General features: G+C 37.7%; 1 protein-coding gene across 3 annotated transcripts in view; it reads right to left on the minus strand.

Annotated features, from left to right (window-relative positions):
- LOC135196218 (N6-adenosine-methyltransferase subunit METTL3-like) overlaps positions 1 to 15,846 on the minus strand; it is a 319,120-nt gene that overhangs the window by 12,914 nt on the left and 290,360 nt on the right. For all 3 annotated transcript variants that reach the window (XR_010310348.1, XM_064222859.1, XM_064222858.1), the window contains exons 9-10: positions 15,649 to 15,796; positions 15,329 to 15,504 (exon numbers count right to left, since the gene is read on the minus strand). Coding sequence is in view for 2 of the 3 variants with exons in the window: in XM_064222859.1 (XP_064078929.1) it covers positions 15,329 to 15,504; positions 15,649 to 15,796 (324 nt within the window). In the remaining variant the exon portion in view is untranslated. The remainder of the gene's footprint in view (positions 1 to 15,328; positions 15,505 to 15,648; positions 15,797 to 15,846) is intronic.

The raw sequence follows: 15,846 nt of genomic DNA on the forward strand, positions 1-15,846 counted from the left end.
CTTGGTGAGTGCGTGGTCTGAGACAGAGGCAGAAGTCAGTGTGCCCCAAACTTTCAGAGGGGAGGGAGTACCACTTTTTACTCTTGAGCATTTATTTTGGTGTCTGACTTCCTCTCGGACCATGCACCCAGACATACAAGAGTAGGTGATATGAAAATCAAAATAATTAATAAATTAGGCGAATAAAGGAAAAAATTACAATAGTCATTAGGAGCCCTGGCCTCGAGCAAATAATACCCCCTCTTTTATTTGGTGGGGGGGGAGACGGAGCCAGAAACCAAGCAAAAAAAACACTAAACACTATTAGAAAGAAGGAAAAGGGAGTCTGAACTAAATGCTAGTGAATATTAAACCTTTATTTGTAACATGTTTTTGCTTGTAACATGTTTTTGCTCTTAAGATAAGTTTTTTCCACAAAAAAAAAAAATTGTTGACCTTTACAACCGTTTTTCTCAGTTTTCACTTTTTTGCACTTCAAATGCTAACTACTTTTTTCATTTTGGGGCAATTTTAAAGTTAAATATACCATTGGAAAGAGGAAAGAAAGACAAATATTTTGTTGGGGCTAGATTTTTTCTAAGGTTAACGAGGAACCCATAAATAACCAAATTAACAGTTTTTGGAGAAAATACCTCCTCACCCCCCCCCCTCATCCAAAAAAAAAGGAAAAATGGAAAAACTATTCCCAACATTTTTTTCCTACTATAATATACTTTCTGGGTTCGACCTGTGTCTGCCGGTGAAAAATCCGTGTAACTCATTTTTCCAGTATAAATAAACTATTATACCAGAGAAAAAGCTAACATGGTTATGCTGAAGTTACTACCCTCAGAGCGATCACCCAAAGGGTGTCGGTATAAGTATAGGGGCGTTGTGTTACCACAAATCACAGGACCTCTGCCATTTAGAAAGTTCCCTTCGAAATCCCCCTCTTTGGTGGGAGCCGCTACAACGAAATCCCACCACCCGCCTCCACTCGCTACTACTACTAATACCCACACGCCACAACCCATTCCTGTAAATAGAGTCGTTCGATTCACGCTACAAAAATTTTGTGCTGTGTTTGACTCTAATTCGGCGAATTATCCTTAATTATGAGTGCTCAAGGTTCTGCTTCGAAGTTGAGTACTCCAATTTGGTTTTATATCATATTAAAGTTAATTTAAGTATGCTAGTGACACAGGCCCCTCAAAATACAGGTTGGGGGTGCCGCCGGTACAGCCGCCATTTTGAGCGTCGGCATAGCTACAGCGAATTTCGCACGACATATTTAAAATTATATATTATAGGCTTAACTTCAAATATATGGTATTAAAGTTTTATAATTCTGTTAGAACAGATATTAGTTACATTAGATATGATATTAGAATTAGCCTATATACAGATATAAGATAGAAGTTATTTCAGTGCTCGGGAGCCTTCTCGAATCTAGGCTAGTCTCACAAAGACAACCATAACTGATCCTGAACATGTATATATGGTTGGATTTCCCCTAGCTAACTTAAATTATTAAGCCTAATAAGCTTAAGGGGGGGTTTTTTCCCATCCTACCGGCTAGGTCTAAAAAAGTGATTTGGTTGGTGCGATCGAGGAATTTTCCCATCCCAGTGTGAAATTAAGGGAGATCGTGATTACGTCGATTAGTACGATATAATTAGAGAAGCTCCCGTGCATCTCTTATATAAACTTCTTAAATTTAGTTAAATAACAATACCCAATTTTGTGATGGTCATATGCGTTTGGCCTACCTGGCATAGCTTCTCGACCAGGTAGGGCCACTTCAATCACGATAAGCCACGGCTAGTCAGCGAGTCTTCGATAGAAGACTTAGGCTAGTTAGCCTATAAGTGAGATCCATCTTTGATCAGGGGTAGAGCCAGGCAATAGTGTGACCATTACAAACAAACCTCTAATATTGCAAAGCTAAATAGGGAATATTATTCCCTATGATAATCACTAACTCTAGTATCTCTGGAGCTTTGGCGAACAGAGAACAAAAGTGTGATTGCATCTTAACGGAGCAATTAGAGGGAGGGTATAAGTGTATTAGTATTCGAAGTTCGGCATTGCCGGAATTCATACTGTTTCATTCCTAGCTTCGGCAATCATAGAGATAATCCATAATCTCACATACAACGGCTATGGCGTCGATGCTTTTATAAACAATATAGACGAACTGTCTTCTTCTTCGGCATCGGCGACGTTCGGTGTATCAGATAGAAGGATAATTCTCTACGGAAAGATTCAGTGTATACTATTATACTTTTACTTATAAGCCACTTTTACTTATAAGCCTTCGGGCTCAATATAGCACCCAGAGTGTTCACAAAAATAGGAGAAACGATAGTTCAGGAATTGAGGAAGAAAGGCATATTATTGGTAGCCTACCTAGACGATTGGCTAATCTGGGCGAACAACGAAGCGGAATGCCGAAAGTCGACATCCAAAGTACTAGACTTCCTAAAATTTTTAGGGTTCAAAGTAAATATGGAGAAATCCAGGCTGACCCCAGCATCTCAGTTCCAATGGTTGGGAATCCAGTGGGATCTGAGGAAACACAAGCTATCTCTTCCGTCCAAAAAGATCAAAGAAATAGCGAAAGCTACAAGACGGTTTCTCAGAAACAGACGATCCTCTCGCCGTGAACAAGAGAGGATCCTGGGCTCTCTTCAGTTTGCATCAGTAACAGATGTCCTACTGAAAACCAGGTTGAAGGATATCAATCAGGTTTGGAGATAAAAGAGCCAACCTCAAATTCAGAGACAAGGTTTCAAGAATTCCAAACATTCTAAAAAAGAGACTTCATCCATGGACGAAACAGCGGAACCTATCCAAATCGGTTCCTCTTCAATTTCCTCCCCCATCTCTGATCATCCATACAGATGAATCTCTTGAGCGGTTGGGGAGGATACTCACCTCTCAAGAAAGTCCAAGGAACATGGTCAGAAACATTCCGCCGATTCCATATAAATGTATACTGGAAGCGATGGCAGTGTTTTTAACACTAAAAAAGTTACGTCCATCCAAGAACTTCCACATTCGAATAGTATCAGACAGCTTTACAGTAGTTCATTGCATAAACAGAAAAGGATTCAAATCCAACAAGTTGAATCATGTAATGATAGCAATATTCCTCTTAGCAGAAAAGAATCTTTGGCATCTGTCAGCAATTCATCTGGCAGGAGTGAGGAATGTGGTGGCGGACTCATTGTCCAGAATGACACCACTGGAATCAGAATGGTCACTGGACAACAATTCATTCAAATGGATTACAACTCAAATTCCGGGACTCCAAGTGGATCTCTTTGCCTCGGAGTCCAATCACAAGCTAGCTTGCTATGTGGCTCCCAACATAGACAACCATGCCTTTGCGATCGATGCAATGTCTCTGGACTGAAACATTTGGGAAAGAATTTATCTTTTCCCCCCAGTGAATCTTCTATTGAAGGTACTGCACAAGTTGAGATCATTCAAGGGCCAGCTGGCACTAGTGGCGCCCAACTGGCCGAAAAGCAATTGGTACCCCCTCATCATGGGGATGAAACTCAAACCCAAGACGATTCCATTCCCGAACCTGACACAGATAGTGCAAACGCGGACTGTGTCAGCTTCCTCAAGAATTCTGAGTACCCTAACTTTATGGACTTCATGAAATTTGCTGCACAAAAAGAAGCAAATATAGATCCATTGAATATCCTATTTGTGGAATCCGATAAACGGGATTCTACAATTAGACAATATGATTCCGCAGTGAAAAAACTAGCTACATTCTTGAAGGACCTAGAGGTTCAAGAAATGAATACAAATCTTACAATATCTTTCTTTAGATCATTGCATGAGAAAGGCTTAGCAGCCAGCACTATTACCACAATTAAATCAGCCCTAAAAAAAATTTTTCAAATAGGTTTCAATATTAATTTAACGGACACATACTTTTCTTCTATCCCGAAAGCATGCGCCCGTTTGAGACCGGTAAACCGTCCTCAAACAATATCGTGGTTTCTAAACGATGTACTTAAACTTGCATCAGATTTAGACAATGACACATGTTCTTATTCAGCACTACTAAGAAAAACATTATTTTTAGTAGCCCTGGCTTCTGGAGCTAGAATTTCTGAATTATCAGCCCTCTCTAGGAATCCAGGACATGTGGAATTCCTTCCGTCTGGGAAAGTCTTACTTTCACCAGACAGACAATTTTTAGCAAAGAATGAGGATCCGCAGAATAGGTGGACGCCTTGGGAAATTCTTCCTCTTGTAGAAGATAAATCATTATATCCGGTTCATACTCTTAAAACCTTTATGACCAGAACATCTCAAATAACAACGGACCCTCTTCTTCTTACAGAAAAAGGAGGAACGATAACTTTAAGAGGTATTAGGCAAAAGATACTTTATTTTATTAAGCAAGCTAATCCGGATTCAGTCCCGCATGTCCATGATATCCGAGCAGTTGCCACCTCTATTAATTACTTTCAAAACATGAAGTTTGAGGACCTTAAAAAGTACACGGGTTGGAAGTCTCCAGCAGTATTTAAGCGCCACTATCTGAAAAATCTGCAGGCCCTAAAATTTTCAGCTGTGGCAGCTAGTAGTATAGTTGTTCCTGAAGAACAGAATGACGGTTCCCCTTAGAAACCTTTAGTAATCTATTCCTTTTACTTTCTCCCATCTGCATGACCCTTCTACCTGCATGACTCGCTCACACTCCCCACTATACTTTTCTCCGGATCGGGCTAGACGGTTGTTGTTGATCCCGCCAACGGATAATTGTATACAATTGTACATATGCATATATTACTTGTAAGCACTACTGTAACAGTACTATAGCACTTTATTTGGGCTTTATTGTGCATATTAAAGCCAGCAAGCTAATGAAAAATATTTTTTAGTATTGTATATTAAAACATATTGATGGTTTTGTAAATTGAGAAATTTACTTTATTGTTATATTTAGGTTAGTAGTTTTTAAGTTGTAAGATTAATATTAAAATTAAATACTCTTTATAACTTCTTATTCTGGGTATATGGTTTTTAAAAATATATATTATATATATATTAATATTATATATTATCCCTATTTATATATATTATATATATCTATATATATATAATATATATATATTATTATAATTTTAGACTAAAAACTTGTATAACATTCTCTGATATGTTTTCTGCCGGACACAGGTTGAACCCAGAAAAGGGATTTTGACATAGAAAAAATCTATTTCTGGGGGAAGAACTGTGTCGCCCGGTGAACCCTAACCCTATTATCCTTCTATCCCCACCCTGGCTAATCCAAGTTTGTAGAACTATTTCAGGAATGGGTTGTGGTGTGTGGGTATTAGTAGTAGTAGTAGCGAGTGGAGGCGGGTGGTGGGATTTCGTTGTAGCGGCTCCCACCAAAGAGGGGGATTTCGAAGGGAACTTTCTAATGGCAGAGGTCCTGTGATTTGTGGTAACACAACGCCCCTATACTTATACCGACACCCTTTGGGTGATCGCGCTGAGGGTAGTAACTTCAGCATAACCATGTTAGCTTTTTCTCTGGTATAATATAGTTTATTTATACTGGAAAAATGAGTTACAGGGATTTTTCACCGGGCGACACAGGTCTTCCCCCAGAAATAGATCTTTCCTATGTCAAAATCCCTTTTCTGTGTATGAAGCCACATTGCAATAGCTCTAAAAATAAAGGAGGAGTTGCATTTTTTATTTTTTTCCTGAATAAAATCCAAAATAATCATCTGATCATTCTAATTTTTTCTGGAACATCACTTTATATATATGGATAAAAAAATTTTCCTAAAAATCTGAGTATTATTTCTATATAAGCATACTACCCCCTTAAGAGTGCAGGACCATGCAATCAATGCAGAATGGGTTGTTTTCTATGTTCATCGCAACTGCATAACCTTGTAAGGTCAGTATGAAGACAGCATATGAAAACCTCCCATTTCCTTGGCATTAGACCATATTTCCAAGGGTGTAGGCCTATATTTGATGTAATTTCTTACATACATCTTTTATGGCCCTCCATCAAGACACTACTCTTATAAACTGGCTGGATTTTGAAATACACAAAGGTAAGTCCTACATGTAACATCACAGTATATAATTTGATTTTAAATATATCCTGAAGGATTAGCTATTAGATCTGCTCTTTAGTTTCTACTGATGTTCAGACCGACAGGAAACTAACAAAAAGTTAAACTGCTTCCATGGCACTGGGCCAAGAAAAATTGCTGCAATATTTTCAGAAGTACTGAAATATCAGTACAGTATTGAAATTTTCCAGAGACAGCAAAGTACATAAAAAAACTGCCTCCTGCACAAGTAAAATTGGAAATTTTAAACTAATTTGCATTTTTCATAGCTAACAAACCTTCAGCCTTAATAATAGGATAATCTTGTAGCGCCAGCTGGAAACCAGTTAATAATCAAAAGATTGTAAAGCAAGGAATCTGTGGCATCTGGCAACTCATGAGTAAATGAGGTGGATGCTGGTCACTGACTGGGCTTGGAACCTCATGATGCACTAGTCTTTCTTAAGCCGCCTTGGAGAGTTGACTTTCGCTTTGCTTTCCTCTCCAAAAGCTGGGATTTTTACCTAAGCCTGTGTTTTGATTAGTGTTTATCCAGCCCAGAAGTCCCATGGACGTCAACGTTTTTAGACAGCCTCCCATGATTCCCGTGTTGACCTTCCTTTGGGACAGATACAAATTGCAGTCAATGTGCCTCATGCCTTTTCCTCTCCTTTGTCATTGGTTGTGTTATGTGTAATGATGGTCCATCCCTCAAGGGGATATTGCTCCCTCAGGGAGAAAGGGGCCAGCTACATTTTACGTTTATTATTTGAAGACATTTTGAAAACATCTATATCATGACATTGATGTTTTATTATATATCTGATTTTATCTAGTTACACATTTTCTGGGAATGTGGTAATGTTAGTCTTTCAGAATTTATGTGTTTTGGGATGTTCGCGACGTTAGGGGTTTGTGTTGCAGAGGAGGTTTTTATGCTAGGATTCAGCTGTCTACCATAGGAATACGTACATTCCTATACTTCTTCAACATGAATTTTAATGCCGTACAAATGCGTTCTTCCCATCTGCTTGCAGGACCAGTCATGATTGTCATCTCATCTCTTTTCCTTCATTTTGGTGGGGGAGAGGCGTGGGTTGTACAGCTCACTCCCTTCCTTCATTTTATCCTTACATATTAATATGATTCTTTTTACTCTCACAGGATAGAAATAGTCTTTCCTCAGGGAGAAAGCATGTTATTTGTTTCTTTACAGGCTCTTCAACTGTCAGCCCTGCTTCTCGCCTGGAAGTCTGGCAGTGGCGGTGTTCTGCTCAGAACTTTGGAGCCCCTCTGCTTTGCTTCCCTCTGGCAGATATGCCTCTTTACTAATTATGGTATGCTCATTGGTGCAGTGAAGAGAGGGAGTTTGGTACCCAGTCAGTACTGTCAGTGGTGTGCTCCTTGCTTTCATCGGAGCTCTTTCTTGCTAGCTGACAATACTGTACCGTCATACAGGGATACCAACCTTACAGACTGCTTTTCTGATGTGTGAATATTATCTCCCTATGATGTTCGACTTGATACCCTTTCGTCATATGAAATCAATTGTAGTACGGTTTTGTTTTAATGTTTTTCCACACTACACACAATGTTTTCTTTCTCTGTAAGAGTAATCTGCTGTGTGACATCACAAATGGGCCTGTGAGCCATGGCTTCTTTTGACTGCAAAGTTAAGACGGCTCTGCGTTCAAGAGAGGAGCAATCTCTCTTCTACTTCCTTTGGCGATGGATTTTCTTGGTAAATTCTTTGCTATTTTTTATTTTTTGCCATCTTCACTGTCACTGAGACCTTTAACCCTCTTACGCCGGAGCGGTAAAAAAAAAATTTGTCTCCCGTGTGCCGGAGGGGTTTCAGAGTGAGCGCGGAAGCAGAAAAAATATTTTTTTCAAAAAATCACAGCGCGCTTAGTTTTCAAGATTAAGAGTTCATTTTTGGCTCCTTTTTTTGTCATTGCCTGAAGTTTAGTATCCAACCATCAGAAATGAAAATAATTATCATTATCATATATAAATAATGTGATATATGATAGCGCAAAAACAAAATTTCATATATAATTGTATTCAAATCGCGCTGTGCACAAAACGGTTAAAGGTAACAAGTTACTTTTTTTTCGTTGTAATGTACACTAAATTGCAATCATTTTGGTATATAACACATTGTAAAACGATCAAAGCAACACAGAGAAAATATTATCACAAAATAGTGCATGAATTCGTAACGCGCGGATGTAAACAAATATTTTTTTCAAAAATTCAAAAATTCACCATAATTCTAAATATTGTCCTAGAGACTTCCAATTACTTTCAAAATGAAAACAAATGATTGAATATTACTATACTGTAAGAGTATTAGCTTACAATTGCAGTTTTCGACCATATCTGACGAGTTAAAGTTGACCAAATGTAAATTTTTTTTTATATATTTTTTTATATGCAATTATTTCGGAAATAAGAAAAGCTACAACCTTCAAATATTTTTCGTTTTATTCTACATGAAATTATGCACATTTTCATATATAAAACTCTATGAAATGCCTAATATGAAACGGAGCCAATATTCCGAGAATGGGCTGTACGCATTTCGGAGATTTGTGGCGGAGAATCCGCGTGCGGAGGGAAGGAAAGATTTTTTTTAAAATTCACCATAAATCTAAATATTTTGCTAGAGACTTCGAATTTGTTTCAAGGTGAAGATAAATGACTAAATATTACTAGACTGTAAGAGTTCTAGCTTACAATTGCGTTTTTCGACCATTTCGGTAGTCAAAGTTGACCAAACGTGGTTTTTTTTCTATTTATCGTGATTTATATGCAAATATTTCAAAAATGAGAAATGCTACAACCTTCAATTATTTTTTGTTGTATTCTACATGGAATTGCGCACATTTTCATGTATAAAACTTTATGTAACGGCTAATTTAAAATGGTGCAAACATTACCACAATCGCACGTATGATTTTTTCGGAAGAGTTACCGCACGGACGTAAAGAAAATTTTATTTTTTTCATAAATTCACCATAAATCGAAATATTGTGCTAGAGACTTCCAATTTGTTGCAAAATTAAGGTAAATGCTTGAATATTACTAGAATATAAGCGTTTTAGCTTACAATTGCGTTTTTCGACCATTTTGGTAAAGTCAAAGTTGACCGAAGGTTGAAATTTTGGCAATTATCGTTATTTATATGAAAATATCTCAAAACTGATAAAAGCTACAACCATGGGTTGTTTTTAGTTGTATTGTGCATGAAATTGCGCACATTTCCATATATAAAACTTTATATAACGGCTAATTTTAAAATGGTGCAAACATTACCACAATCGCATGTATGATTTTTTTCGGAAGTTACCGCGCGGACGTAAGGAAAAAGTTTTTTCAAAAATTCACCATAAATCGAAATATTGTGCTAGAGACTTCCAATTAGTTGCAAAATTAAGGTAAATGATTGAATATTACTAGAATATAAGCGTTTTAGCTTACAATTGCGTTTTTCGACCATTTCGGTAGTCAAAGTTGACCGAAGGTTGAAATTTTGGCAATTATCGTTATTTATATGAAAATATCTCAAAACTGATAAAAGCTACAATCATGAGTATTTTACTGTTGTATTCTACATAAAAATTTTCATATATAATACTTCATGTAACGGCTAATTTACAATGGTACAAAAATTATGTCTAAGTGACAAAATAATTTCCGAGATGTGTCACAGATACTTTTTAGTGCGGCAAGAAAGAAATTCGCGCTTGCGCGCCTGCATATCGATTGTAAACAAAACAACACCTTGATCTGTGAACTCCCAGCATCCCCCAAGGCGCGTGATTCAAGAGTTTTCGGCTGGTAGGCCTAAAAGTATTTTTCCGCGAATTTTTTAAAAAACTTTTGTATGTCGATGTAAAATACGTCCAGTCGGCACCCGATAGACAAAAAATGTCGACGTAAAATACGTCCAGTCAGCGTTTAAGGGTTAACTTGGGCTACCAGTCTGAATGCTGTGGTGTCCGCTTCAGTGACATCTCTCCCACTGCCTGTTGCCACAATGTCACTCCTAGCCTCATCCATGGCATCATTGCAGTTGGTTGTCAACCCCTCAGAAGTGTTTTTTCAAGAGTTGGTTGATTGGCTGGACTCTGTGTTTAGTAGGAGGTGTCCCAGGGTTTCAAGCAGGAGACGTCATAGGGCAAAGCCTCCATCACCTTTTCCTCCTCCTCCACCTTCCCATCCCGTTGGAGAATTTGGGACTTGTGGTGTCTTCTGAGTGAGAGAAGTGTTTCACATCTTCCCAGCATGGATGATTTAGGGGCGAAGGTGAACACAGCCTTGTATGTGTTTCATCGCACGTCTGTGTACATGATGAAGGTCCTACTCTTGCCATTCATCTTCCAGAGTCAGGTTGAGATACTTCTAGGTAAGAGTGATTAAGAGTGATCTCCCTGATATTCTCACTTGGATCATTCTACATAGAAAGAGCAAAAAACTTGGACAGTATGCAAACTACCTATAAGAGCACACGACTGGCATCTCTTTTCAGTAATTTTTGCCAACTGTGACTTGGAAATTTCTTGGTGAAATAAAAGCTTTGATTGAAAGAAGAAATTCTCTTTGTCGGCCACAATCATGTAATATGTTTGTAATCACATACCTCCAATAAGCACTGTGTGCCTTCTCTAGGTTAAAGAAATACAACTCAAGGAAAATGCCTCACATGTGAAGTCTCTAATTGCATATATAATGGATGATAAAATAATTTGCTGTAGGTACCATGCCAGCAGTCCATTAATCATCTTTTCCATTAGTTTACATAAACATCAGGTCACTGCAACTGGTTGATAACTACACAAAAAAGGGTATTTTCAGGCTTGAGAAATGGTGAAGCACCAGCAACCTAACCCCCTTAGGGGGGTAGCGCTGTCAGGGTACTGAAAGCGGTGCACTGAAGACATTACTCAAGGTTCTTTGCAGCGTCCCTTTGGCCCTAGCTGCAATCCCTTTTGTTCCTTTTACTGTACCTCCTCTAATATTCTCTTTCCCCAGCTCTCTCCTAACAACTGATTCATAGTGCAATTGTCAGGTTTCCCTTCTGTTACACCATTCAAACCTTTTACTGTCATTTTCCATTTCAGCACTGAAGGACCTCATAGGTCCCAGTCCTTGGCCTCTGGCCTAAATGCTATATTCATTTCAATTCCACTAGCAACCTAACATATTTTTGGGTACCTGCTGTCATGCCATAAAGCCCTGAAAGTTTCACTGTAATATAGATGACAACTTTGATGAAATTTGTAGCCTTTACGTATTTTGAAGGTTCCCTTGAAATGATTTCTTTCATCATCAGTAGGTCTTCTTGGAAATTTGGTCAATTTTGATATGGTCCATAAACCATCTTGTCTGACATTATCTCTGGTTGCTGGTAATTAAGGTGCAGGGGTAATCACTGCCTTTTGGGAGGATTTCTTTGCTTCAGCCCTGTTTCCTTGCTACTAAGAAAAGGCAACTTAGTCTCTAAGGGCAATCCTCCGAGCGCCACGTGAATTCTGTTGTACTAACTGGACCCCTACTTGCGCAATACAAAGTTAAGTCCTTACTTTAACTACCAGCGCATCTTCATTTTGCCATTAATTGAAAAAATCACAATATTAAGATAACAAAAAGGTCAGAATAGATATGAATTGTTGCTGGCACTAATGCAAACAAGTTTCTCCACAGATTATTACACTGACTTCTAAAGCAAACTGACAATATCCTTACCAGGGAAAGAATGATGATAATATACTCGACTACATTACCCAAAAATACAGGAACACAAATTAGTGAAGTTTAAATGGAAAATTTGATCATGTAGTGCCTACAACTACAGGGGAAAGTGCTGATGGCATTTATAAACTGATGGGGTCATATTGATTGTGTAGAAGAGATGAGATGTAAGCATTTTTTTTACTGTCATGCAAGGCACCTAGAGATATTTAACTCGTACTTTCATCTATCAAGTTACTGTTCATGATAGAGTACTGATTTTATTGTCATTTGGAACCTGAACAGTTGTACTTCAAAAGAGCAAAACAACAAAATAAAACGTCAAAATTACAAAATTGCAGTCATCCAAATAGTACAGATATTTGTACTGTGGCATATAAATGAAAGTGAAAATAAATTTATTTTGCTTTGTGTAATGGAAACCGCTATAAATTAGCTTTCTTGTGATATACAGTATATTGCTTTTTATGCTAGCTACTGTCCAGTAAATCACCAGTAAAAGCTGCCTCAAACCCTCCCTTTCTTATAATATGTGCATTGTGACACTGGAAAGATAGCTTGAGATTATTTTTATTTTTTAAGTTTCTAATTCGTACCTTTTCTCTTTGTACTTTCTTTGCATTTTTTTCATGTTTCATCAATTATTAAGTTGTAAACTTAGAAAAAAATCTAGTTTCCCATTATCCCAGTTGTTTTGAATGAGCTTGTAAGTTACACAACTTAAAATGCATCTGTTCTTTAATACACTGGTCCTTGGGAGGGATTAACCAGGTTTAAGCCAAAGTTATCTTTTATATCTGCTTACTGATATGTATTTGTTTTCTATCTATTACTTTTGGTTTAATTTTTTCACTTTCTTATCTACCTTCTCCTTATCAAGCACTTATATCCATATCTTAAAAGATCTTTCTTCTGGATTTTAATTTATCATGATCAGCTAATTAAGCAGTAAAGGAACTCTGCTACATTTTTTGCACTTAAATGTTTTAATTTCATTTATCTTATATTAGTATGTACCTATTCATGTATAAATATATCCATGGTCTATCCAGAGCTCCATGGTGATGAGACTGATGCCAAAGAAATCTCTTTTATCTGGTCTTGTGGCCAGGTACGTATTGTCTTAATGATAAACAATATAACACATGATAGGATAAGAGGGCACTTTCTCTTTTCCTTAGCAAATGCTGAACCAAGTTTACCCATGAAAAAGAAGTGGCTGTGCGCATATACACTGTCATGTTGTTTACATACTACCAAAAACCGACCAAAAATCCAGAAAAGTTGGTAAATAAACCAGAACTCCAAAAATTTAATTCTTCACTTAGTGATTTCATTACCGAGGATCATAGAAATATCTAAGTTGAAAGCTATGTGCATAATTTTTATGTTCCAGTAATTGTGTGTGAAACGCCGTAAACAGCGTTTTTGCCAGCACAGGTCAGAGCTTCTCACAATTTACGATCATTATTTGTAGAAAAGCATATTGTTCTGAAGAATTTATCATTCTATTTAGAAGTTGTATCTAACAAAATGTTCCACAATTATTATTATTAAAATATTATAATCCTTTCAGATAACTATGTCAGCAACAGCCTACTAGGCAGTAGCCTACAATCTACTTCAATTCAGTGAGACTAAGTTAGCTAGACTAGTAGATGCATACTGATATGCCCCTGTACCCTTCCACCCCCTTCCTAAGGTACTGGATAGGGAAAGATATGAACAAGTTCAAGTCATGCCCCATTGGCTAAACATTGCCCTAAGAAATTTTACAAAATTACTAACTGTACCTCTTCAAGAAATCAGGAATACAACTAATAGCCTATCTAGGTGACTATTTGATTTGGGGGCCCACAAGAAAATGTGCTTGAAAAACCTTAGAGCAGTGGTCAGCTGACTAAGGTCAACAGGGTTTATGTTAACAGGAAAAATCCCACCTCACACCCAGTAGACGCTTTCAGTAGCTAGGACTATTAGGATACTTTTCATGGCCATTGTCTTTCCCCATCATACTCAAAACAGAATAAGGCAAGTCCTCTAAATATGCCTTCCACAGCCTAGAGTTCCTAAACGGCAATTAGAACATATGACGGGCCTGTTGCAATTCGCATCAATAATTGATCCAGTACTCAGATTACAACAAATTAATGTGAACAACTTCTAGCTATTGCACCCAACAAACAAGATGTGAGACAGACCTCATCAAAAGATGAAAAAAGTCTGTAAGATTCTTCAGCCCTAATCCCAGAAGGAATCTCTGCACAAGTGACAATACACATAGATACCTCGTTGAAAGGTTGGAAGGACATTGAAAAGATCGTCAGGTGGCAGGCAGATGGTCAGCTACTCTGAGGAATTGTTGTATCAGTTTCCTGGAGCTGATGGCTGTCATTTTGTCTCTCAAAAAACTCAAACTTCCAGAAGAGACATTTGTTTGGTTCTAGGTAACATGACTGCAATGTTCTACATCAAGGGGTCGGGATGATGCTCACCTCCTTTCAATATAATAATGATAGCCATCCTTTGATAGCACAAACAAGGAAGTGGCGCTTGTCTGCATATTCACCTATACTTTAGCAACACTACTGCCACCAGCTCAAACAAATTCAACTACACTGTGTATCGGTAGATGGCATGAATAGTCCTGACCCATAGGTGCTACAGCGACAAACCACTGGTCTCCTTAACAGGTGGGTATGCTATTACTGGGGAAGTTTTAACAATAGTCTGCAACCATACCCAGCATGCTTAGGTAAGTTACCACAGAACTTCTATACCTAAAAAATACAAGTTTGTACTCAGTTTCTTGTTCTTTGCTACCAAATCTAAAGGCATTTGGAATAAACAATGGAGCCTTAAAATTTGTGGCTTGACCCTGGACTAGAAATGTTTTTGGAATGTGGGGATTAAAATTCAAGAGCTTTTCATCACCGGTCAATTTCTTTGTAAAGCTCCTTGCGGACGAGACAGCAACTACACTATCAAAAAACTGGTTTTGACGTAGGAAAAACCTATTTTTGGTAGTCGCTGTTGAATCATCAAAACCCTCCCACTTCCCTGACAAAATGACATGGGATTTGGGTAAGGGATCATCCAGCATTGACCAACAAAATGAAATGGCTTCTTGGTCCATTTTTGGTCATGTGTAAACAATATGATGGTGCATGTGTGCATAGCCACTTCCTCTTCTTCGTGAGGGTTTTGATGTAGGTAAACTGGGTTCAACATTCGCCGAGGTTAAGAGAAAGTGCCCTCTTATCCCAAGTCCATTTATACTCTATCACATGGTATAATGTTTATCATTACGACACAATACCCAGCCACAAGACCAGCTAAAAGAGATTTCTTTAACATTAGTCTGGTCAACATGGAGGCCTGGATAGACAATGGAAGAATGATCCTTGAGGACTCAACAGCAACTTCAAAAAATAGGTTTTTCCTATGTAATAACCTGTTTTTACTCCCTCCAGAAAACTTCTTACCAGTTAGGTTGTACGTTGTGAGGTCTGCCAAACAATTCCAATTTCCGAGTTCCTGGAGAGAGACGTTCAATAATACCATAAATCTCATCAGGCTTATGACTAGTGGCTCGTACTTCTGCCACAATAACATCTCCATCTAAGCCTCTGTTAACTTTAGGATTGCCCTTCATCCCAACCTGTAATGAGCAATTGGAATTCATGAAATATCCTGTTAGATGATTTTAAATTTAATCTATAATTACTCTATGCAAAAAGTAGCAGTAATAGCTAATTCACAATAAATGAAAAAAATGTACAGTATTAAAATATTGTATACTTACTAAGCAATGTTCCTTCCCATGGTTAAGCCAATGACCTGTTCTTCCCGTACGAATAATTCTCTGAAGCTGATTAGTTTTCACCCATATAATTTCGTCAACTCTTTCATAACCCCAAAGTTTCAAACATTCTCGTCCTAATTCCATTGCCCTGTAATAAAACATACAATAATTATAAATTCATTAATAATTTCAGCTTTT

The sequence above is a fragment of the Macrobrachium nipponense genome, chromosome 17, assembly GCF_015104395.2.
Source record: "Macrobrachium nipponense isolate FS-2020 chromosome 17, ASM1510439v2, whole genome shotgun sequence".
Taxonomy (NCBI): domain Eukaryota; kingdom Metazoa; phylum Arthropoda; class Malacostraca; order Decapoda; family Palaemonidae; genus Macrobrachium; species Macrobrachium nipponense.